General features: G+C 32.7%; 1 protein-coding gene across 13 annotated transcripts in view; it reads left to right on the top strand.

Moving 5' to 3' along the window:
• SLC16A7 (solute carrier family 16 member 7) overlaps positions 1-25,446 on the top strand; it is a 248,355-nt gene extending 222,909 nt beyond the window's left edge. For all 13 annotated transcript variants that reach the window (XM_074269806.1, XM_074269804.1, XM_074269803.1 and 10 more), the window contains 3 exons: positions 827-970; positions 13,104-13,913; positions 17,768-25,446. In XM_074269806.1, coding sequence (XP_074125907.1) covers positions 827-970; positions 13,104-13,913; positions 17,768-18,039 — 1,226 coding nt within the window. In that variant the 3' untranslated portion in view covers positions 18,040-25,446. The remainder of the gene's footprint in view (positions 1-826; positions 971-13,103; positions 13,914-17,767) is intronic.
• Positions 25,447-26,232: the final 786 nt, after the last annotated feature.

Here is a 26,232-nt window from a genome sequence, read left to right as displayed (position 1 = left end):
TCTCTCTTTGTATTAGCAAAGAATTAGAAATTGATGGGATGTTCATCCATTAAGTAATGATTGAACAAGTTGTGGCATATGGTTCTGAATGAGTGTTGAAATTACAAGGCAGAGTGCTTTCAGGGGCAAAAAAAAAATTAAAAGAACTATATGAAGTTCTATATATATACTATATTCTATACTATATATGAAGTGAAAAGACTGAGAGAACATTGTGAATAGTCTTATAATGATGATCAACTGTGAAAAACTTGGCTATTCTAATCAATACAATGATTCAAAGCAATCCATAGGATTCATGATGAAAAAATGAAGAAATCTGAGTACAACATTAAAATATAAATTTCTCTCTTTTTTGTTTTCTATTCCTACAATATGACTAACATGGAGATGTTTTGCATGATGTTACATGTATAATTGATTTCATATTGCTTGCTTTTTCCATCAGTGTGGATGAGACAGGAAGAATAATTTCCTTTGTGGCTGTAGGAAGTCCCATTTTATCACTAACAAAATTCCTTTATTCTTTAACCTTTTCTTCTCCTTATCTTTACATTTTATACACATGAAAACTATGCTCTTTAGAAAACATATCCTTCACCACTTTTTCTAATAGCAGATGGACTATCTTGATCATGCCCCCTAGCGTTTTGGACTAAAGGAAGTCAGAATGTTTTTTTCTCATTATTGACATTTCTGGATTCTCTTTCTCCTTCAATCACTAATAATCTATCCTCTTGAAATTTACTATTTCAATTTACTCAGATAGGAGATAAATAATGTTTTTTGAACTTTAAAAATAATATTTTTGTTTTTTTTTCTTTAGGTCCAATAAGCAGCATTTTGGTGAATAAATATGGCAGTCGGCCAGTAATGATAGCAGGAGGTATACTATGTTCTTTGGGAATGATTTCTGCTTCTTTTTGTAATAGTGTAATACAACTTTACCTCTGTGTGGGATTTGTTGGAGGTAAGCCTATTTTTCAAGTTTTCTGTTCAGTTCACTTTATTTATATTCTATTATCTTCAGTCTTAAAGTTGCTGTCAATTATTATATTTTCAATTATTGTATTTATCCCTGGGAATTTTCCATTATTAATAATTTTATTTGAATCTCTTATTTTTACTATGGGAGCTATCTTGGTAAGCCCTATATGGAATTTTGGGAAGGGTCAGTAATTTCATCAACCCAGTAAACTATACTAAGAGGAAAATCACAAGTGTGTGACTTAAGATATGTCAATCAAGCAAGAATATAAATTTATTAAGTATGTACTATGTTCCAGACAGTATGCTAGGCTATTGGAGATTCAGATATAAAAATGAAATTGTTGCTGCTTTCAGGAAACTTACATTCTTTCAAGGGAGATGACATCTACAAATAACTAAGTATAAACTATATCCCAAATTAACATCAGCTAATTTTCATAGGTTGGCATTAACAGTTGGACACATCAGGAAAGGCCTTGGTAAGAGGTGATGTTTCAGTTGAAATTTGAAGAAAAAGAGGTTTTGGAAGAGATGAAGATAGAGTACTGAATGTGGAATTGGAAAGACATTGAGTTTAAATCCTTCCTCTGACACTTAAAGATTTTTGTGACCTTAGAAGGTATAGAAATATCTTTATACTTGAGCTTTCTCATATATAAAACAAGGCACTTTTAATATATTACCCCGATGGCTTTGTCAGGTTTTGTAGGTAATACAGTAGATAGCATGTCATTTCTAGAGTCAGAAATTCAGATCTTTGTGATGTCAAATCTGGTCTCAGAAACTTATCAGCTGTGTGACCCTGGGTAGGTCACTTAACTATTTGCCTCAGTTTCTTCATTTATAAAATCAGCTACAGAAGGAAATGGCAAATCATTCCTGTATCTCTGCCAAGAAGAGTCCAAGTAGGATCATGAAGAATCAGAGAGGACTAAAAGAACTAAACAACAACAACAACAACAAAAACTGCTTTTTTAGTCCTAAATTTATAATCTTATAATGTTGGGCTTGATATTAAACTGAAAATATTGAAGCCATTTTTCATGGGTTTCTTTTCCTAGCCTCATCATCTCACATTGTACATTCCAATTGGCACCAATAGGTCCTAGACCAAACTCCATTTGGTCATTGGTTGGGTACTGGTTGGTTGAATGGTATTTGGTATTGGTTGGGTATTCAGGTTGAATGTAAGTAGCAATCATTTCTGATGAGGAGAAAGTGAGGCTCTAAACCGAGATGGATCAGCTCTTTTTCTGGAGGTGTGATTACCTCTCTCTCCTTCCCCAAAGTACCATGGGCCAGGTCCATGTTAGTGAATGAATTCACTACTCAATGCTGTGTTAAAGCAAGGTCTTTATTGATAGTAAAGGGATAGACAGGCATTTGACCTCTAGGGAGCTTAAAGGCCAGACTTGCCTGTATAGGAAATGATAGTAAGGGAATAGACAGGCATTTAGCTTCTTATAAAGGCCAAACTGCCTGGCAAGGGGACACCAGTTGGCGGGCACAAGGCAAGGATACCGAGTGCGAGGAATACAATTTTAGAAATTAATTTTATACATAACCAGGGTCATAAAACAAAGTTTATATAGAGATGTTATCCAAGAGGTTCCAGAGAGATTTGTAAAGAAGACAAGAATTTCTAAAATTCTATTAATTATTTGTCTCAAGTTATCTCCTTTAATCTCTCCTAAGACAGGAATTTCTACATTGGCCAGAAACTTTTGAGAATCTTGCCTTCCCAGATTCATTCATTCATTTATTTATCTAGATCTTTTTTGAACTAGGTGAAAGAGGAAAGTCTTCTCCTTAATAGCTACTTAACCTTAATCACTGAATGGATGCAGCCTCAGGCAAATTGAGACCAGTTGAAAACTTTAGCTTAAAAAGGCCAATCTTCCATTGCATCCAGGAACATCTGCAGGTATCCTGATCTGTATCTTAGCCAGCTCTGGACAGGAAAGTGAGACAGGTGATTTTGCAGAGCTCTCTCTCACTTAAATCCAATTGGCTAGCCTGCCATAGCATTGTTAAGTTGGAAAAGGATCCCAAAAGGTTGGGGTTGCAGACCAATGTTGTGAGGTGTCTCAAAAGAATATGCGGACTTGAACCCATCAAGGGACAAAGTTTATTGTGATTGTAATGCCAATTGAAGCAGCCTAAATTAAAAGAAAAATTTAGCAAAGAACCAGAGGCAAGAAGACAAATTCATAGGAAAAGTTAGAGAGACCAGAGCTTCCTGCTACTTATTTCCTAATTTTATGGCCTAGAGGTAGAATTGAGGAATTGGTCTATTCACTATTGTCTCAGAAATTTGGTTTCACTGACAAGATTATCTACTTGACCATCAACATTGTTTGTAGGATTGTCCTAAAACCAATCTTTCTGCAAACACAAGTGAACCATTCCTTTCCATCTACTCCAACAGATCACTCCCTCATTATCCCCATTCTCTCACTTATCTTTCAGTTTCTCCTTGTCTACTTGATGCTTCCAAGCTATTTCTAAGTATGTCCATATATCCCTCATTTAAATAAATTTAAAAACAAACAAAACTTCCTTTCCCATTAGCTAGCATCCTCTATCTCACTTTCTTTTCATGGCTAAATTTTTAGCCATAACCTCTTTCCTGACATCCCATCTGGAACCTTTAACTGCTTATTTGGCATCTTGAAGTAGATGTTTTATAGACCTCTCAAATGCAATCTCATTATCTTTCCCTACAAACCTGTCTCTCCTCCCAACTTCTCTGTTATTGTCTAGGGAATCATCATTCTCCTAGGAAATCAGACTTATATATTAGGTATCATCTTCAACTCTTCACTTATTATGCCTGAGTTTCCCTGCCTCAGTTTCCTTAAATTATTCTGCCTCAGTTTCCCTGAATTGTTCTGCCTCATTCTTCCTTGTGCAACCCCCCTTCCTAGCCATTAGGACTAGGAGCCCTAGCCATTGGCATTCCAAAGAATGATAAAACTCAGATAGCTTATCTCAAATATTTAGGTATCTTCTGCCTCAGACATCCTGGCTCCTAGAATTTATGATCCTTGCTCCTTACCCCCAACCTGTCAGAACTGAATTTATAGTCCTTTCCTGGAGTTTTCCCTTACCAGTGTTCTACCCCACCCCACCCCTTGCCTTTGTTTCCCTGATTTCTGGAATCCCTCACCTGTTGTTGGATGCCTTGAGACAATAGTCATATCCAAGCAGCTGGCCAAGATAATTTAACCAGTCCAAACTCTCCCTCTAATAAAATATTAAAAACCTCTAATCTCTTTCTTGCCTCAGTTTCTCTGGATTACACACTCTACCTCATCTTCTATATCCAATCTTTTATAAAGACCTGTCAATTTTACCTTTATCCCCCTTTTTCTTCTAACACTAGCATTGTCCTGTTTCAGATCCTCATCCTCTCCTGCTTATATTCTAGCAAAATCTTTCTCTCTGATCTTCCTGGCTTACATCTCTTCTCACTCCAACCCACCATCTATGAACTATTAAAATGATCTTTCTAAAGTGTACGTGTCATGTGTAATTTCTCCATTTATTAAAGACCCTAGTGTCTACTTATCACTTGACTGATCACATATAAAACTCTTTCTTTTATAGCCCTTTATACTTTGATTTCCTGCTTCTTTTCCAGGGTTTTTCCACATATTTTACCATCCAGTGACTAGTTTTGCTGTTCTATGCACAAGACACATCATCTTCTATCTCTTATGTATTTTCACTGATGGTTCTTCTATGTTTAGAATGCTCCCTCTCTTCCTCTCTATTTTGATTTCCTTCAGGTTTTAACTAAAATCCCACCTTCTTTAAGAAGGCTACTTCGAGATTAACTACAATTTATCCTATGCATATGTATATTTATCTATATCTATCTATCCACATATGAATGCACACACAGACACATATATATTAGAGATAGTAAAGATATATATACATACACACAATCTCTCTCTCTCTCTCTCACACACACACACACACACACACACACACACTCTCTCTCTCTATATATATATATAGTGTGTTTATATATAGTGTGTATATATATATATATGTAGTGTGTTTATATATAGAGAGAGAGAGTGTGTGTGTTTGTGTGTGTGTGTGTGTGTGTGTGTGTGTGTGTGTGTGTGAAAGAGAGAGAGAGAGAGAGAGAGAGAGAGAGAGAGAGAGAGAGAGAGAAGGTATAGTGTGTCTGGCTATGATTAGGCCAATAACACTTCAGAAAGCTCCACCATAGGTTGGTACAAATAGTCCAAATGAACAATTGGAAAAGAAACGATTCTAAATTTGCACATTTCTCATTTCTCTTGAGCTACTGAAATTTGTAATGTTCCAGCTTGCTCTCTGGAGGGCCTCAGGATCAGAGTCAGGATCAAAGTCCTTGGTCTTTAAGAGGAGAAGGATGCAGGCAAGCTGCCATGTGGCTCATCAAAGATAGATCCTAGACTCTGGAGGATGGAGCCAAAAGTCTTCTCTGACTCTCCCCCTCAGTCTAACCCTTGCCTACAATTACCTTATCGCCACACATTCAGCAGGTGACAATCATATGTTTATAGAGCCATTAGCTCACACTGAGTAGGTACTTAGCCTTAAGTGCTCTGTTGTCTTAGATTCAAGTACACCTTTTCAGAAGTCCAGCCCTCTGCAATTGTTCCAACACTCTATAGAAATTTTGCTTCACTCATAGACCACAGCACCATCTTTGACATGGGCATCCTATGCTGGGCAGTTCTTTACACTGTCTCCCATATCATATAATTGATTCCAAAGTTCTTCATGTATGTGTGTGTGTGTGTGTGTATGGATATGCATGTGTGTGGATATATGCACGTGAGTGTATATAAATATGTGTGTGTATATATAGAGAGAGTGTATGTGTGTAATATATATGTCTACCTCATTAGATTATGAATTCTTTGAGAGTAGGGATTGTTTTACCCCCATTATATATAAGTAATAAATGTTTATTGATTGAGCTAACTTAAGTGTGTTTCTAAGAAACAGAGATGAGGAAGGCATAAATTATAAATATGAGGGAAAGACTGTGTAAAGACCCAGGATAACAGATTGAATATTATGTTGAATTATAGCAAGAAGTCAACTTTGAACTATAAAGTGTGTGAAAGATCATAATTCAAAGACTGAAAGTGAAGATTAGAAACATGTTCTTGTCAAGAAGGAGTTTAAATGTCAAGCAGATGAACATGTACCCTAAAACTCAGATATCTTCTTTAGACATTTACAAATTAAATGCTTAGCATAAGTCACATAGTGATGTTAGAGGTAAGGTATGAAACCAGGTCTTCTTAACTCCAAGTTGTAACCTTTGTCCTCTAAACCATGTTCCACTCAAAAGTTGTAGACATAGTACCAAAACCCTCAATCAACTGAAAAAAAATCTGTCCAACTGGTTGTTTATCTAGCATAATATACAATGCATACATAAGCAATTTTTTAAAACTGAAAGTTGTTTATTCTTTAGTTAATTTTGTTGGAATATTGAATTTGGCTTCATGGTCAACCAAGGAGTTTCTGTTTTCTCTTTTTTTTCAATTTGCTCTTCATTCACATTCAGGCCACCTGGAGTTTTCAAATACATGTTCATTAAAAACGTTCTGGAGACACTTAACTTTAACATTTAAATTATTGCTGACTAAATTCTGAATAACACAAATAAATTCTTTAGGCTTTGGAATTGCTCTTCAAACATTCTAGCTGCATAATTTTGTCACATTATTTCATTACAGAAATGATTTAAAAATTTAAAGCACTAGAAGGCTTTTTATTAGGAGGCAATTATTGTTTACATTAAAAAAATTTTTATTATTTTTCACTTACCTGTGTTTCTCTACTCATCATGTCTTTGTGGACAATCATCAAAGCTTATAAATTTTTAAAGTCCTAATATATATATATATATATATATATATACATATATATGTATATAATCTGACTGTCAATTATGCAGAGCAGTAGATAGTCTTATGGACTTGGAACACCAGAATTCAAATTTAGCCTCAAACTAGCTTTCTGAAGACTGGGAAGACACTTAACCATTGTCTGCCTCATTTTCTCATCTATAGAAAGGGCATAATTATATTAATTACCTTTTAGATTGTGAGGATAAAATGAGAACATATTTGTTAAGAGTTTTACAAACCTTAAAGCATTGCTGCTTGTTCTAATTATCATTATTATTATATAATTAATTAATATTATTAGTTACCAATCTGAATTGCATCAAGACTATGATCCTCAGTCCCTCACCTTCACCAGACCACCTATGCTTTCAGGTAGACTTTCCCCTAATTCTGTTTTCAGAGTGGAAGACAACTTTCCTTGCAATTATTTAGGTGGGATTCTGGACCCTTTGTCCAATGGTATCATCATGTAAGGTGCCATTGGTCTTGACATTAAATCTCACTAGTACTAAACTTTTAGTCTTCTAATCTAATTAATTACTTTGAATTTTGATCTCTTGCTAAAATGACAATATAGCTAGGAGAAAAGGCACACCTAGAAATCCTAGGCTTGGATGGTTTAGATCTAGAAAAAACTGTACAAATATTTTCTGGGGGAAAATTAAGTCCCAAACATATAAAGAGTCCATTTAAAATGTAAATGTAAACTTACAGAAATGTAAATCTTCATTATGGATCCAGAATTCAAATTGAGAGCCTCTAACTTCTAAACCACTACCCTTTTTACTGCACCCATATTTTATTGGGTAATTACTTAAGATAAAAATAAAAATATTGCTCCTAAGGGAGTTAGGAAGGTATCAAAGATAAATTCTCCTTTTAAATTCCTTAGATCTCAGGACCTATAGGTATGAAAGTTAATGTGTGTGTGTATATATAAATAAATATGTATATATAGATAGACAGATAGATAGATAGATAGATAGATAGATAGATAGATAGATAGATAGATAGATAGATTTGATGTAGCTATCAGTTTTGCTGAATTGTATTTTTCTTCCTTCTCCCTGTCTCTGTCTCTGTCTTTCATGTTAGATTATTTCAAAGAACTTTTTAAGGGGAGGGGAAGATCTAGGCAATATGAAATCAAAAGATAAAAATAAAAACCTATTTTTTAAAAGCTATACTTGGGGGTAGCTAGGTGGTGCAGTGAATAGAGTGAATAGAGTCAGGAGGACCAGAGTTCAAATCTGGTCTCAGACACTTAATACTTCCTAGATGTGTGACCCTGGGCAAGTAACTTAATCCCAGCCTCAGGAAAAAACTATACTTAACCTGCAAGGACTATCTCTTTTCAAAGAGCCCTTAATAGATATTTCTGGGGAATCTGCAGGCCCAATATTCTACAAGTCAGGAAGGGGGTAGATTGTTCTGGATCTCAGTTGTCTGTTTACAAAATATTATTCTATTAATTTTTCATTATTCCAAATTCCAAAAATTACATCTAAACATACACATCATTTAACTCAGTTCAAACCAAAAAGGGTTCCTTGAAGTATCAGATAAGAAGCATACTTTTTATTTGGAAAAAAGATACTTATGATCTAAAACAAATTTTTCTTTACTCTTGCTGAATTAAATGTAAGGAAAAGCAGGGGAGATATAAATATAAACTACTCTAGAAACTCTCAAGGCATTAAAACTTTTAAAAATCAGATTCTTTTATATAATTATTTCTGTAACCCTGGCATATAGTGTAGTGTCTTGTATGTCTTAGAATTTTAAAATGTTACTTGATGTAATTACAAAAATGATTCTTAAAAAAATAAAGAATAACTTAGGTGATTGGAGAGAAAGTCAGTATACATAAACATGATATATCAAAATAATAGAAGTAGTCCCAAAATTGATTTACAATTTTGGCACCTATAGATCAGAATACAAAGAAGTTGCTTCACACAACTACACAACATAATTACAAAATTCATTTCAAAGAATATTTAGGATATAAAATGAAATATATATTTTAAAGTATGAATGAAGAGAAGATAGTTTTTCTAAACCTCCAACAATAATATAAAGCAGTAATGACAAAAAATGAATTTTTATACTAGATTTTTTTTTTTAAAAGGAAAGTGGAATAATGGGACAGAAAAAAAAAAACATAAAAGAATAGTTGAATTCAATAACTGGTATTTGGTAAACCTATATATGTGTGTGCACATACACATATATACATGTATCAACATATATTTTATGTCTGTGCATATATACACACACATGTATAGATATATCAATAAGAGGTAAAGATAGACAAGATAGATAGAAAGAAAGAAAGAAAAAAAGAAAGAAAGAAAGAAAGAAAGAAAGAAAGAAAGAAAGAAAGAAAGAAAGAAAGAAAGAAAGAAAGAAAGAAAGAAAGAAAGAAAGAAAAAAAGGAGAGGAAAGAAGGAAAGAAAGAAAAAAAGAAAAAAGAAGGAAAGAAAGGAAGAAAGGAAAGAAAAAAAGAAAAAAGAAAGAAAGAAAACACCTATGAGATAAATGATAAATGAATTCACTTTTAAGGAAGAGCCCAAACCAGCCATGATTTTGACTTCATTTCTCTCCAGACTCTGCTCTTGTCTTTTTGGACTTCTTTCTCTTTCATATTCTAGCTTCTTTCTCATCCTAGAAGATACTTTCTCTTTACATGTAATTGGTTAGTTTCTTCAACAAACTCCATTTTAAGGAAAAGGTCAAGTCAGACATGTTCACTCCTTCACTCCTCTCTGGGTTCTACTCTGTCAAATCCTAAAATAAATCACTCATAAGTGAAGGGAAAAAGCATCCTTCATCAAGATAAAAGAATAGAAACCTGCCACTCTGGGGGATGTCCCACCAGGAGACCTACATAAGAAAAGTGCTTATACTTTTAGGAGAAAGAGAGTAAGGAAACATGTTATATAGGGAGGTCTGGTCATTAGCTGCTAGCTGGTCTTGGCAAGTTATTGATCAAAACTACTGGATATGGCCCTGGAATCAGTGTTAGACCTTTTAGCCTTTTTAAGTTAAGGTTTTAGTAGGTCCCAGTTTAATGGAGGCAACTTTCATTCATTCAGTGATTAAGGCTGTTTAAAAACTATGCTGAATAACCTACTTGAGTCTTTTTCTTATGATATTTGAGAAGCCATCAGGAAGTTATGAAAGCCAATTGATTTTGGACTTTTAAAATTATGATTAATTTTGAGGAGGACTTTTTTAGTGATAAGTCCTGAGAGAGTCATTTAAAAGGATAATGCTTGATCCTCTCCAAAAAGTTGACTGAATCCTTTTCTGTGATTGTTCATAGCCTCATTAATATGGTAAACCACCAAAGGAAGTAACCCCCTGGCTGGAGTTATGGGCAGCAGGTCCTAAGGAAGAAAAACACTGATGGCAATGTTTAGATCTTGGCTCAGGGAACAAAGCAGTATCTGAAGCCTGGCATAGGTGCCATAGTTTAGTCTGGCATAGGAGAATAGTGATCAGCCTTTGGCATTGGAACATTGAAGAGTTCCAGCATGGTGGGGCAGTGGAAGCACTCAGCACCCTTTGGTCTTTAAATTATATATTAGTATTTGACTCTGATATAACAGGCAGCAATGGGATGGGAAATAATAGGAGCCCCAGTGACAATGAACAGTGTGGTAAGCTGTAACTTTGACTCCAATGTCAGCAGCAATGCAGGCTCTAAAACCATTGGAGTAGATAATAACCTATACCCAGCAGAGTGTGCTTTGTCTTGGTTAGCAGCAAAAATCATCTTGATCTGTAATAAAGATTGGTGACTGTGGTGGACATTTCATCACCTGTGCTGTTGTCCTGGTATTTCCAGTGTTGTTCTTGTTCATTCTTATTGTTTTATCTTAGGGGACCTATTAGAACTACAAAGATTTGGAATTGCCATATGGATCAGTATCAATAAGATCCAAGATTCACTCTTTTTTCAGGGTTATGATAAAACTTGAGATCCAGAGTATTATTCTCCCGTATATTATAACTTATTCAGGGAACTGTAATATTACTTTTTAAAACTTTTTTCTTCCCTCTCTTTTTTTTTCATTTTAATTAAGTTCCTTTTTCAGTGCCACTAGCAACCTTCTTGAGCCATTTAAATGATAGAAATTCCTTGACAAAGAAGTGTATTTCTTCCCTTCCCCTCACCCCCCTCTCCTAGCTGGCAAGTAATTAAATATATATATATATATATACACACACACACACACACACACACACACACACACATATGTGTATATATACATATATGTATATATACATATATGTGTATATATATGTGTATGTATACACATATATGTATAAGGCTCTACCCTACACAGATGACTAAGAGGTGGATAAATAGATAGATGGGTAAATAGATAGAAAGAAACATGTTAAAGATATCATTAAGATTTAATTGGCCCAAAGATCTAAGACTCAAACCATTTGTATAGCTTTTTGGTGCCCTAAGCACAAAAGAACCTTCCACAGTCCCTTGCTTTGTTCCGAAGACCAAAAGACTACCCTAGCCAACAAAAAGCTGGGGAGTTTTACCTAACTGATTCAATATTATGTCTTTGCTACCTATCCTTAAAGATTGATGTCCATAAGCATCTAATTTCATGCTAACCTGAAAGTCTAAATTGACCTGAATTGTCTTACAGTATCAGCCTTCTTTCTATATTTTTGGTGATATATGGATATGGAAGACTACATATACTCTAAATTTATCTCTGTCTGTCTTTCTCTCTCTGAATATGCGTGCATACATTATATATGCAGATTATATGTATGTCTATGTATTGTTTTGCTATACATGTATATATAGATTTATCTGTATATAAACACTTATATATATATATATATATGTATACCTATATATATATGTGTATATATAAATATATATAATTTTGCTGAATGACTACCTCCTTTTCTATGGTGTGTATTTGGGGATGTGTGTTTGTGTATGTATTTGTGTGTTTTAATAAGAGAACTTGGTGGGAGGGCACTAGAGAAATGTAAGTGATGAACAAACTAAAAAAATATGAAATTTATTTTTAAAAATGTTTCTTTAAATTATTTGAATTGATATATTTTTCTTATGATTATGCCATTTACATATACATAGAGATCATCCTCCATACATAAATTATGTAAACATGTGTTAATGGCCCTCTAATTATAATTCTGGAACTAAGATATTTGAATAATTAACCCACATATTTTTTATTCTCTAAAAAGAACCATAAAGCGATTACAAGGCTTTTTTGGTTTTTAGTTTGCTGAGGCAGTTGGGGTTAAATGATTTGCTCAAGATCACATGGCTAGGAAGTATTAAGTGTATGAGACCAGATTTGAATTCAGATCCTCCTGACTTCAGGGCTGGTACTCTAACCACTAATCATGGCATCTAGCTGCCCCATGATTACAAATTTTTAAAAAACATTTTATTTTAAAATCCAAAGTCCTTTACAATTAAGAACAATAATCACATGAAATCATATCAATACACACTAGTCCCATAGACTTATTAAGTTTAATGACACTTTAGAAATATATTAGATGCTTCATAAAAATATGAGGAATTAGTTGTTCTCAGGTCCTTGAAGGGTGTGACAACAGAACATAATAATCTCTGGTGGACTCTGCTAAGCTGTAAGTGACAGGCTCTGGGTCTTTATCCAGAAGCAGACTAATATATTTGGAGAAACTCAGTACCAGATGATAAGCCATCAAAAGATGTCTTTCATTAAAATAATTCATGCACATATGTGAAATTTAGAAGAACTATGATAAACATAAGGTTAATACCCATACTAAGTAAGTTAGAAATATTTTGCCGTATTAGAGAATACTGGGTATTGTTGTCCCTTTTTAAATTCATTCTAAGTAATATCATTCAAGCATGAGTAGAAATTTGAATTCCTCTCTTTATATGAAATAGTAATATTATAAGATGATAATGTGTACATAGTTTTGAACTTTCCCAATGTGTATCTAGTGATAAAAAACATTTTTTAAAAGCCTATTTTATAAATTCCCCTTGGACAAGGAGTATCAAAAATGATTATATATGGGACCCAATTGTCTTATCTAATTTTAATGTTCTTCAAAGTTTCCAATTTTATAGAAATTATTTACCTTTAGTCTTATTTTGTTTTTCTCTAGGTCTGGGTTTAGCTTTCAACCTACAACCTGCCTTAACCATGATCGGCAAGTACTTTTACAAGAAAAGACCTGTTGCTAATGGATTGGCTATGGCTGGAAGCCCTGTATTCTTAAGTACATTGGCACCTTTCAATCAGTTTCTTTTCAATCATTTTGGCTGGAAAGGGAGCTTCTTGATACTGGGAGGGCTCCTTTTGAACTGTTGTGTGGCTGGGTCACTCATGAGACCTCTAGGACCCAAACAAACTCCCCCTAAAAAAGATGTCGAGAAAGCATCTCGAGATGCAAGTTTACAGCAAAACAAGAAGAAATCAGCATGTGAAACTATCAATAAATATTTAGACCTGTCCCTTTTCAAACACAGAGGATTTTTGATTTACTTATCAGGAAATGTTATTATGTTTGTTGGGTTTTTTGCACCAATTGTATTTCTGGCACCATATGCAAAACACAAAGGAATTGATGAATATTCTGCAGCCCTCTTGTTGTCCATCCTGGCTTTTGTAGACATGTTTGCTCGGCCTTCTATGGGTCTATTGGCAAACACCAAGATGATCCGGCCTCGTATCCAATATTTCTTTAGTTTTGCAGTCTTGTATAATGGCGTTTGTCATCTCTTGTGCCCTCTGGCAGAAAGCTATACAGGCCTGGTGGTCTATGCTGTATTTTTTGGCTTTTCCTTTGGTATGGTCAGTAGCGTACTCTTTGAAACCCTCATGGATCTTGTCGGTCCCACAAGGTTTTCCAGTGCAGTGGGACTTGTGACCATCGTGGAATGCTGTCCTGTTCTGATTGGGCCTCCATTAGCAGGTAAGTTCATTTTTGGAAAACTTCAGAATAATGAGACGGGAGATCTCTTCAACTCTCTCATTGTACAGATGCATAAAATAAGCTTAAAAAAAAGTAAAGTGGTTAAAAATTCAAAAAAAAATTAAAAATAGACCTAGGACTAAGATTATTCCTTGTCATTCCTAGTTCAATACCTTATTATAGCATGTCCCATAGTTGTATTCTTCTAAAGAAGAGAAATTTGACATTTTTATCCATTGCTATAGCCTTGAAGAAAAGTTCAAAAAAACACTTTGCGACTAAAAAATGATCTTAGCAGTCCATGAATCATTTCAGTAACCTTTCCCTCACTGGCTACTGAATAATAAACACTGATAGCCTAAAGTTATCTGGTATTGTGATTAGTGAGTATTACATTTTAGATTATATTAAAATTCTTACAGACTGTGATCACTTTTCATACTAGCATAATTTCTTTTAGGCTCTATCCCTAACTGTTCTTAATTATATGTCTGTTTAACTATATCACTACTGATTACTTTTTTTGTCTTTTTTTCATCTTATTTTTAAATTCCCTATGTTTTTCAATATACTTAAAAATATATACATTAGAAAAAAACCTTATCCATATGTTTCATTTTTGTACAATTAAATTTTTCTCATTTGTTTTTTAAATTAGCATGCCATTGAATTCAATTGAAATTAAATGTATTATTAGAAACTACCAGTTGCATTTGAGTTGGATTACCTGCATTGGAATTTGTCATTATTTTAATAAAGATTTTGCATATGAGATTTATATATAACATGTACACATGGATTTGTGCACAATTTCAAGAGAGATGAGTAAAATGTATTGACTTTTCCTTATTTCAGTTAACTTTAATAGAAATTGACATTTTAATTTTGAAATGTGCCTTTTAATCATAAGATTCATTGAGGGGCAGCTAGATGGCCCAATGGATAGAGTACCAGCCCTTAAATCAGGAGGACCTGAGTTCAAATCTGGCCTCAAACACTAAACACTCCCTAACAATGTGACCCTAGGCAAGTTCCTTAACCCCAGTTTCTTCAGGGGAGAAAAAAAAAAAGATATGTTAATTGAATTATTTTTCAAAAGGTACCATCCATTTACATGTGAGTTTAGATTTTACATGTGGGTTCAAAGCATATTTTATACATTGTACAAAAAAGAGTAAAAAAAAAAATCCTAAAATATTTTTCAAATGATAAAGGCAAATGATTATATTAAACTAAACAAAATCAAATAGTTATAAAAAGTAAATCCTCATGTTTAGTTTGAAATATCAACATCTTGTTTTAAATTCATGTTTTAATTCTGTAGGATATGTTATATATGTTTATATATGAAGTTGGGTGCTATTATGTCATAATTAGATTCAGATATTTATGCTATTTTTCCATACCAATCTGTCTTTGTCTCTTTGTACCCCTATGCATATTTTATTGATATGGAGAAAGAAAGATTTTTATTACATTTATTGTATTGCTCATCTTATGCCCATAAGTCACATAGGTTAATTTAAACTGCTGCATACTTTTGTATTCTTTAATCTCTGATCCAATTGACATCAAATAATAAAATAAAAATGTGTAAGAAACCAGGAACATTAAATAAATTAGGTTATCCAGACTTTAATTTCCTTCTTTCAGTATTCTAAGCTGTAGAAATTGCAATTTCTTTAAGTAACATGACCCTGGTTAATTATAACCAATTGGTATAACTCCCAAATGCTCATCAGCCTTAGACCTTAACTATCACTCATACTCTTTATTAATTTTCTTCTTAATATTGGTCACATAACTCCCACAATATCAGCAACAAATGAAGTTAGTCATCTGTATGTTTTTGTTTGTTTGTTTCTTTTTTTATGCACTGGCAAACAATTTATTTGACTCTAATGAAATGACTTTGTTGATTTAACATCATATAAGTAGTCTTATCGTCTGACTCAACAATGATGGAAATATCAAAAAACACATTTTAGGAGTCTTTAAATTGAGATCTATGAATCCTTAAGAGATTCATGAATAAATTTCAGGGAATCTATGAGTTTGGTTGGGGAAAAAAAGCTCCTTCCTTTCCTCTTTTCCTTCCTCCTTCCCTTCTTCTTTCCCTTCCTTTTCCTTCCTTTCCCTTTCCTTCCCTTCCCTTGGCAGAAAGTCCCCTTCCCAATAGCCTTTACATCTTCCTAAAATACCTTCTTAGAAATTCTACCCACTCTGTCTAGTTTTGTCTCTAGGGTCAAACAGAACGAGCCTTTTTACTATTCAACAAGACTGCCATTCAAAATTTAAATCTATGAGTACTTCCCATGCTCTTTCCCCACCCACCCTAACACCAAGTATTCTAGTATTCTTATCTCCAGGCTGAACATCTTCAGTTCCTTCATCCAAATCTCACATGAACCTTTCACATCCTTAGGGGACTTCTTTTGGATAGGCTTCAGTTTTTAATCTCCTTCCTAAAATGAGGCACACAAAACTGATACCTTTGCTGATAATTTAGTTATGTCACACTGGCCTTTTCACACTAATAGCATGGCAGTTCTGTATTTCATCTCAAAAAGGCAATTCCATGAATTGACTGCTTACTTTATAATCTATATCTACCCTATCTAACCTCTCTCTCTATCTAATCAATATCTACATCATCTATACTTAGATGATATGAGAACCAGGTGGCACAATAGAGTATCAGAAAGACATTAATTCCAATCTGGTCTCAGACATTTCTGGCAGTCACTAAATATGTTTGCCTCAGCTGCTTTGTCTGTAAAATAAGCTGGAGAAAGAAATGGCAAACCATTCCAATACTGTTGCCAAAAATGGGGTCACAGAAAAGTGGACACAATTGAAAAAGACTGAACAATAACATCATCTATCTTCAATGTACAAAAATCTATATGTATAAAATTACTGTCATCATTACTGCTGCTATTATTATTATTAGTGAATCCCTAAGAAACATTGAAAAGGGTAGTTCCAAAGAGGATACTGTATTAGTTAAGTTATATTCCATCTAACCCTTACCTCTTTTTAACCTTGTTTTTCCCTATTGCAAAAGTTTTCAGAGTAAAATCATTTTTATTTGTCAGTTCTTCAATTTACTACATCTTTTTCTCCATTCTCTGTAAATTACAGTCATGTAAAATGGAGGGAAAAGGCCACAGACATATTTGAACACATTTAAAATTATTATTATATCATCATTAGAGTCCAACTCAATGAAGGAGAAATAGGGGGAAAACAGGAAGAAGGACAGAACTACTAAAACACGATAGGTTGAATTGAATAATGATCCCCATTGTCAGTTATGGTAATACCTTCTGGTCTATGGTTAGCATGATATAGCTTAATTATTATGCATTATGATAATCATAGAAGAAAAAAGGGATATGATCAATAAACATAAATTTAAATATATGTTATATATTTGTATATTTATGTATATATATGTGTGTAATATGTTCCATTAATATTGCACCTAAGGTTGGAAAAGCAAATATTTTCTTCCAAGTTTTATTTGAAAATGCCTATATATAATTAATTTTATTTCCTATGAAGATAATCTAATTTATGTAGGGTACATTTGTCCTGTGAATGAATATGTATGAATTAAAAGGATTTTTACATTAAAGTATCATCTTTTTTTAGTATTAATTCAAATTGAATATATCTATATAAAGAATTTTCCAAAAAATATTGTGCAAGTTTAAACTATTGAAGCTTTAAAACTACACTAAAACTTATGAGATATCCTGCATTTATAACTGTAAGAAGTTTGGATTTTAAAATGTTACAATTTTCCAGTTGGCCTTTATCTAATCTCATACATATTCTTTGTATTTCAGGTAAACTGGTGGATGAAACTGGAGAATATAAGTACTTGTATTTTTGCTGCGGAGTGATTGTGACTATAGCTAGCATATGGCTGTTTGTTGGCAATGCTATCAATTATAAAATGTTGGCCAAGGAAAAAATGTTAGAAGAGAAAAAGCAGAAAACCCTAAACCATGCTGATTCCAAGGAAGTGGAGCCTTTGACCAATCATGAAAATGATGAAGTTTCTGCCAGAGCTACCAAAGCACTTGATGATCCTTCAGAAAGAGAAACGAATATTTAATGAGAATTATCACTCAGATAATATCACTCAGATAATGTCAGTGTTTCCAACTTCCCTTAAAATACAGGGCAGATATTTTAGTTGTAATACTCAGCCATACTTTTTGACAGAGATAGAATTTTGTCCAGTGACAAGATTCTAATTAGTTTGTTATCGACGACTTTTTTTTTTCTTTTTTTGATTGTGGTGGTGGTGAGATTTTTTTGTTGTTATTGAGTTGCAAACATGTGAAGGAGTCCAGCCTTATCCATGACTCTGAACCCTGTGAGTAGGATATTAATTTAAAGTCTTCCAGTGACAAGTGAACTTGGTCACAAATACAGAAGTAAATTCTCATTACTACATTATCTACTTCATGTGCTACATGAAAATATTTGTCTGAACTCTCAGGATGATACTTATTCCTATGGATCTCTCTACCCCACAGTGTTTTTTTTTTTTTTTTTTTTTTTTTTTTTTTTTTTTTTAATGCATAACATAAAAGAATAGGAATGACTAAGGGATGGGGGAGACTGCTACAAAGAATATTGAAGATAAAACCAACCACAGATTTATGTACAACACAACCGATAACATAATATTTGTAGGATTTTTGTTTGTTTTTATAAAGTACAATATGCCCAGGGGGACAAAATGGATGTATTACTTTTGCTTTACCCTTTACAGTATAAATGTTAAAATTAGGAGATGAAACCAATAATTCTTTATGCTAAATGCAATTAATCATTAACTAAATAATAGTGTGTGTCTATGTGTATGGGTGTGTGTATACACACACATATATCACATATATGTGTATAGTAATCTTTGTGGAAAATAATGAAATTAACAAGCTAAAACAATTACTTTGGGGCCCATATGATTAATCAAAATGTTTTTAATGTCAGTTGATTATGATCTAAAAAACAATATCTTTTCATTTTCAATCATTAAAATGACCCAAATAAAGGAATCAAAAAAGACAGGTAATCAAGGAAAGTGGGTAGGAATCAACTAAAGTCATATATTTAAAATAGATTTAGGGATATAATAGCAAGAAATAACAATTAAGGATTTCTGTTGAAGATATTAATAATCTCAGGTTGGAATTTAATTTTTATTTTCTGATGAGTTCGTTGACATCATATAGTATAATCACCTGGCATTTTTGTTGACAGAATTTCCTTAAGGCCAAATTCTGACTTTTCCCCATAGCTCAAGGAATTTTCTGCAGTGAAGATGAGCAATCTGATTGGCCCTACTCTGGGTCCAGTCCAGTAAATCTTCCCAGTGGCTCAGGCACAAAGGTAGCTAATCTAAAAATGCCTCAACATGATAGTACTGGAAAATTCAAATCCTGTAGCCATCAGACTCAGATAGCTTATGGAGGCAACTGAGTAATATAGTGTCAAGTTGGGTTCTGACCATTTCAGTTGTCACATTTTGATTTTATAGGCATGGCATGGAATATAAAGATGAGAACTTTGTGTTGTTGTTCAAATTTAGGGATTGGTTTCTCATCTTTGAACCCTTGTGAGATTTCTGAAAATCTATAACACTATTTTAAAGAAAATTAGCTATTAAGCTTGTTATTTAAAAGTCTCTAAAATTAAAAAAAAAAAATTAGGAAAACTTAATAATCTGACCATTTCAGTTATAAATATTAACTTCTGTAGGTCTGAAATTTAGTTTAATATTATAGTTAATAAAATATTTCATGCTTTCTTATTGGGATAAAATCACCTTACTGATGTCAAATAGTTTCCTCCCCTTTCTTTCTTGCACTTAGGGAATGTAGTTATTCTGATAGACAATAGGAAAACACCTACATATAAATCCTTTTGAAATAGTGAACAGGGAGGATGTGATTCATAAAATACTTATGTACTGCTTATGCAAGATACTTTTACATCTTCTTAGGAAGATATGTGAAATTTCACATTTAATTTACCTTTTGTTTTTAAAAATAACATGTAAGAAGTATTAGCATACAAAAGAATATATAAGTTAAGTAAAACAAGATGTGCCAATGTCACAATTAAACAAATCAGGGAAAATTTGGCAAGTATGAAAGTGTATTTAAGTGAATTGTGTTCGATCCTGATGTTCAATTTAGCTATTTTCATATATTTATATTTTTATATTCTACTCTGATTTGTCATAACAGGTGCAGAATCACAAATTATCTTTTCCCTCTCTAGATTTAAACATCTATGCTGTAAACAAAAGCCTCATTTATTCTTAATCTCTGAAGATGTATGATTAAAATAATATGGATCTCAAGCCCCATGTATAGGAGCTAAAAACCCCAAGGTAGGGTATTCTTGCCTTTTCCATCAGCTGGAAGTGGCCTCTATTGCAATGACCTGAATTTTCATTGCTTCCTTTTCCTCTCACCCATGAGAGGGGAAACTTTATAATTTGCAGTTTCTAGTTAAACCCACACTCTGTTTTTAGTCATTAGTTTCTGGTTCCTAATACTGTTTTTGTTTTTAAACTTTTTCAAAAAATGAGAAATGGATTAGAACTATTGTCCATCTGATGGGCTTGCAAAAATACACTTGCACTGCACAACAGTACAAATATGCACATATAATCCCCATTTACAATTGTAATGGGGATTAAAACTGAACACACTTGAAATGGTGGTGTAGACATACCCACTGGGGCCAGACCTGTACTAGGATAGCCCAAGGTTATTCCATAAGGATTTGATTAATTTTATTTGATTTATAGTCTAGTTATTCTATTAGAATCTGATCAAGGTGAACGAAGAATGTAAACCAGGGGTATTCATCACAATATGTCTCATGAGGGGGCATATGTAAGATTTTTGTGACTGAACCAATACATTAGCCATATTTTTTCCCTATTTTGAAAGTTGTCCAATTTTTAACTATGCAGAATAGTATGTGAAATGAATCTACTTATATCCTCTTTGAGTCCTATTTTAACATTTATTCTGATAGTTTCTGATGTTAAGAACAAAAAGTCATAAACCAGAAAATTTGATGATTTCTGTTTATGCCATACCTCTTTGCATCACATAGGAGAATTATTTGATCTGGAATTTTCAGAGTTGCTATGGAAAAGTTATTTTATTTATTTATTTTTTTTAGAAGCCTGGGGAAAATGTGAGAGAATTGAGTTCCTTATCTATATTTTCAAAAATAACACTTTTACTACATACAAACCTTCCCTTAAAGATATGTTGTCTTTTTTTCTTGCACAAAAATGACACAAATGAACTACTGTCAATTGAATAGTAGGGCAAGAAGTTTGTGTCTTTTTATAAGGTTGCACTGATCAATTCATTGGGCATACTGCTGCTCAATCCTTTTTGTGACCCACAGCACAAATTTGAGACAGATAGTCAAAATTGTAGTTCTGAAAGAAATGTCTTTTCCCTCTGTCTGCTTAAAACTATTGGTTCACAGACTTTACCTCAGTATCATGTTCTTTCTGAGCCCAGGTACACATATACCTGACTTTAAACTTCTTCAAAATAGTGATCTACTTAAGTTTGTAATGTTAGAAGAATGACAGTTTCAACCCCTTTTACTATGTATATCTGAATAAGCAATATTGCTTTAGTGAAACTGTAAAATATCATGAGAATTTAAGTATAGGAAAGGTTTGAGGCAATTTCCCTTTTTAAAAAAAAATATAGTTTCTTTAGAAAAGTCAAGAATAAAATCTCAGAGCAGCTATAAGAAAAATACTATAAAAATTGATCATAGCATTGGGCTTACTGCATTAGACATTATAGCTGAGTACAAAGAGAATTTTGGCCTTATGTGGACCAAACCACAGGGCATCTAAACCTTGTGTTAAAATTGAATGAAAGCTATTTAATTACACAACAAAGAATGATTAGCAAATATGTGCCCCAAATGCCCCACTATTTTGCTATAATTTATAGTATGAATTTTACTTAGAAATTTACTGGAAACTAGATTTGCTGCAACCCAAATACATCATTTCTAATTGTGAGTATTTCTAAGAAATGCAAATGTTCCTGCCCTAATCTCCAAATAATGCTAATGATGAAAAAATTGTCATGTCATTTTTTTATGTAACTCTTTTTTTTTCTCATTAATAACAATGACTTATATTTATATAACCCAAACATCATATATATTTCCTTGGGGCTGGATTTAGAAGAAAATGTTATTAATTTTTATGATTATCTAATTTTCCATATTAATGGCAAATAGCTTATTAGCTGTTTGTTGTGATGCAAAAAAATAAAAACTACTCATTAAAGAATGTTATCTTCTATTCCAAGTTGTACTCTTCAGCTCTATGTTTGCTACTCTTTCTAGCAACAATCATAACAGAAAAAGAATATATGATCTAGGCAGTTTAATTAATTTCTCTGGTATACATGAGTTTTCAATAGTTGCACATAATTTATCCCTTATACTACAGCTCAGTTTTCATGTTCTTTGGAATGTATATGTGTTTTGTTTTGTTTTGTTTTGTTTCATTTTATTTGCTTCACTGAAACTGAAATTTTCATTTACTTTTATCTTGTTAACTTTATGTAAATGTTGGAGTTTAAATGATACCTTAGAAACTATTCAACCCTGCATCCCCACTTCAATTTTCACATGAGAAAGACTCAAGCTTAGATTTATGATGTGATTTGCCTAAAAGCAATATAGCTAACTTAATGAGAGACTCAGGACTAGAACTCCCAATGCCTGAGTCTCTTTTCCTAATACCCCATCTTATCTACTAAAAAAGTGCTTTGTCCCTCTTCACATGCTTTAAACTAGTACTAAAGTGTTTAAAATAATGTTCTACTGCTTGTCTACTCATAGGATTTACTGTTGTTTTTATTACTATATTCTCTTCAAAGTAATATAGAGTTTTAATACTTAGGGTCAGAAATTTAGAAAAGCATACAATGCAATGAGTATTTTAATTCAGCAAATATTTATTAAGCACATGCTATATGCAGAATAATATATTAAGGAATGATTACATGTAGTAATTTCACTGAGACATGGGGTACTTCAATTTCAATTCTATTTTATTCAGCAAAATTTTATTAAATTCTCAATATATGTCAGCCACTGTGTTAAACTCTGGGGCTGCCAAGACAAAAATGAAAGCAGGATTTGTTAAGAAAGTTGTTTTCTATTTGGTGATAACCATAAAATTGTGTGCTGAAGTAACATTTGTGCATTAAGCACAAAATTTCAAATACCAAAGAGATAGTGGTATATCCACACAATAACCTCTTCCCTCTCTTTTCTTTCATCTTTAAATTTTTTGTTTGTTTGTTTTTTACATACAGATGGAAATGGTCGCTTTCTTTGACAGTTCTTTAGACTTTGAGTTAGCTCTAATTGTTAGGAAATAATTCCTTACATTGAATCTTAAGTCAGTAATTTTACTCATTCTCCAGTTCTGTCTTTGCAGTTAAACAGAACAAGTCCCCAGGATAACCCTTCTAATCTTTGAAAACAGCTATCATTACCTTTAAAGTATTTCCAGAGGAAGAAAATATTTTCTAGTACCCACAATTTTTGTATTCATATGTATTATAGAATTCTTATAAATTCATAGAAAGAGATCTCCTCTAGTTAAATCACCTGGGAGGGGAGAAGAAAGAGGGAAGGGACTCTCACATGTGATAAAAACTCAGCTAATGATTAACAAGTTTTTGCATGAATATGATTTTCTCTGAAGATATGTTGTCCCAATTCACTATTTTTTATGTAACTAAAATAAGTTTGCCTCAATGAACATATTCTCTCTCTGTATACATACATATTTTTTTCTTTACTATTAAAATGTGGAAGCCACAATTTTCAAAAAAGTGATTTAAATTTGTGATAGTAACTTTCTTTTTTTTTTTTGTTTCTCCATAACCAACATTCTCTTTCTACTTAAAAATCATAAATGTTGGCATTTAATGATATATGTTATTTTCATCATCTGGAGCTTCTTTAGAAGCAGGAAACCATTCTTAATGTTCATAATATTTCATGCTGTTTGACTGAGGGGAGCAAAACATAATCCTGGAAAGAAACTCTTCTTGGTAAACTGATGATTTCCTTAGAAGAGGACATTTATTGTATTAATTCATATATAGGTTGTTACTAAATAAAGATCACACCCTTAGCATGAGTTCTTGTGAAGGGGAAAAATATGTAAGCATACTCTGAACAAAATATTGGTTCAAAGTCTCATTCATATTTTTATAAAAAAGCAAAGAATCTATATTTAGACCAATGTAATTTCATTAAGTGAGCATTTTCTTTCAAATAGTGAATTGTGTGTCCTGAGACAATCCTAACCACAATCCTTAAACTATTTCTCTATTGTCTATTTTTCTTGCTCTGCCTCATCTTCTCTTTTTCTGTCTTATTATTATGGCTGTTTCTTTCTGCCATTAAGAGAACCAGATCAGTTAAGACAGTAGAAGCTCATTACCAAAGGATTGCTTATAAAGCAATGGGTTTTTCAGTATAAGGAATAATTTTCCTATTTGTGTGCAAGGAGCTGAGAATGCTTTAGAAATAAGAATTAGGACCAGTTTCTTTTCTTATGTTATGCAGTTATATAAAGACAGGTAAAATGGTGAATGGAAGAGGTTCTGATAAAAATAGAAGCCAAACTTTTTTTCTTTGGCTTTTTTAGTTCCCTCAGATAAAATAGATGGTGTCTCTAAATAAATAGGTAAACTGGCCAACAAAACTTACAACTATAGTGCATTTAATATATCAACAATTTTAATTTTTAGTTCACATTCAGAAATGCTGTACCTACAGTATGATATCCATAGGAAACTTATTCAAAGTACGTAGCTCAGTCTAGTCAAATATGTGTATCATTATTTAGATTGAGAACAATCAAATAAAATATGGATATTAAAAATCTGGGTAATCTTCCAACATAAATTAATACCTTTTCTCTTAAGGAGTTTATGGGCTCTATTAGTTGTTATACTGAGGTTTTCTAGTATACATTCAATTCCAAAGTGATAACCATTTTTTTCCCAGATAAAGGGGAATCCCTGAGTTACAATCTGGTGATTTAGAGATAAAATAAAGTTACATGTGTGTTATTTGAGAGTTCTCAAAAATTTCACATGGTGAAGTAATCCCAACAATCAGTCATTTAATTTCAGGCATAATAAGTTCATGTCTCTTAATTTCTTTACTTAGTATATTTTAGTGAAATATCTGCTTAAAGGATTCCCAATATGTTTTTTAATGTGATTTAAAACAGCATTAAAAATAGAAAAGAAACAAGGAGGATGATTTTGCTAAAAGTTTTAATAAGGAAAAAATAGTCGTGTTATTCCATGTATAAACTTGCTCAGTGAATAATGTTTACTATCAGGTCTGGGCTTGTTCTTAGGATCTAAGAATGAATGTAATAAAGTGAAGTTGAGGGCTAAAGAAAAAAAAATTGTGAAAGAGGTCACTTAAATTAGCCTTAAATCTTCATTACTTACTAATTATTTGTCATTATCATACCTGCCTTAACTTTCCAGTCTTTTACTTCCTTCTTAGGTCAAAGCCCAACTGATAATTTCCAAAGGTTTAAAAAAAATATATTGTATTTTAAGTTAGCTAGTTTTTATGGGAAGGATGCCTACTCCCAGCTTTCTGACAGGTTCTTTATAGTGAAGTTTCCCCATTTTGTCCTTGAGGTATCTTGCTATAGAGGTATAAGGCATTAGTTCTGGGGTCACAAAATCTGAGTTCAAATGTTAACTGTACTACTTGCTGCCTGTGTGATTTCCTTATCTATAAAATTGAAAGAATTAGACTAAGATTTCTATGTTATTTCCAGCCCTTGGTCTATAATGATCTTTATCTTCCTTGGAGAAAAATGGGATTGAAAAATCATCTTTTTTTTGGGCTAAGTAGGAGAGTAGCTATTACTTTTACAATGTATTGTTCATTCTGGTGAAATACCTGCTTTGTTTAGAGATACATTCAAGTTTGGTTTAGTGGAAAGACTATTGAAGTTGGAGTACAAAAACATGGCCTCTAGTCCCTGCTCTTCTTTGTATATAGTAGGTATTCTATGAATATTAGTTATTTTTATAATTACTGTTATTGAGTCTTGCTCAAATTACATCATCTCTGTGATTTAGTCTCTGCTTTATAAAATGAAGAAAACAATTTAGACTATATCTTTCAATAATGGAATGGTGATATAAAAAAAAAAGTTGACTTTATGGTTCTT

The sequence above is a fragment of the Sminthopsis crassicaudata genome, chromosome 5 (assembly GCF_048593235.1).
Source record: "Sminthopsis crassicaudata isolate SCR6 chromosome 5, ASM4859323v1, whole genome shotgun sequence".
Classification (NCBI taxonomy): domain Eukaryota; kingdom Metazoa; phylum Chordata; class Mammalia; order Dasyuromorphia; family Dasyuridae; genus Sminthopsis; species Sminthopsis crassicaudata.
This window is presented reverse-complemented; position numbering and strand designations above follow the sequence as displayed.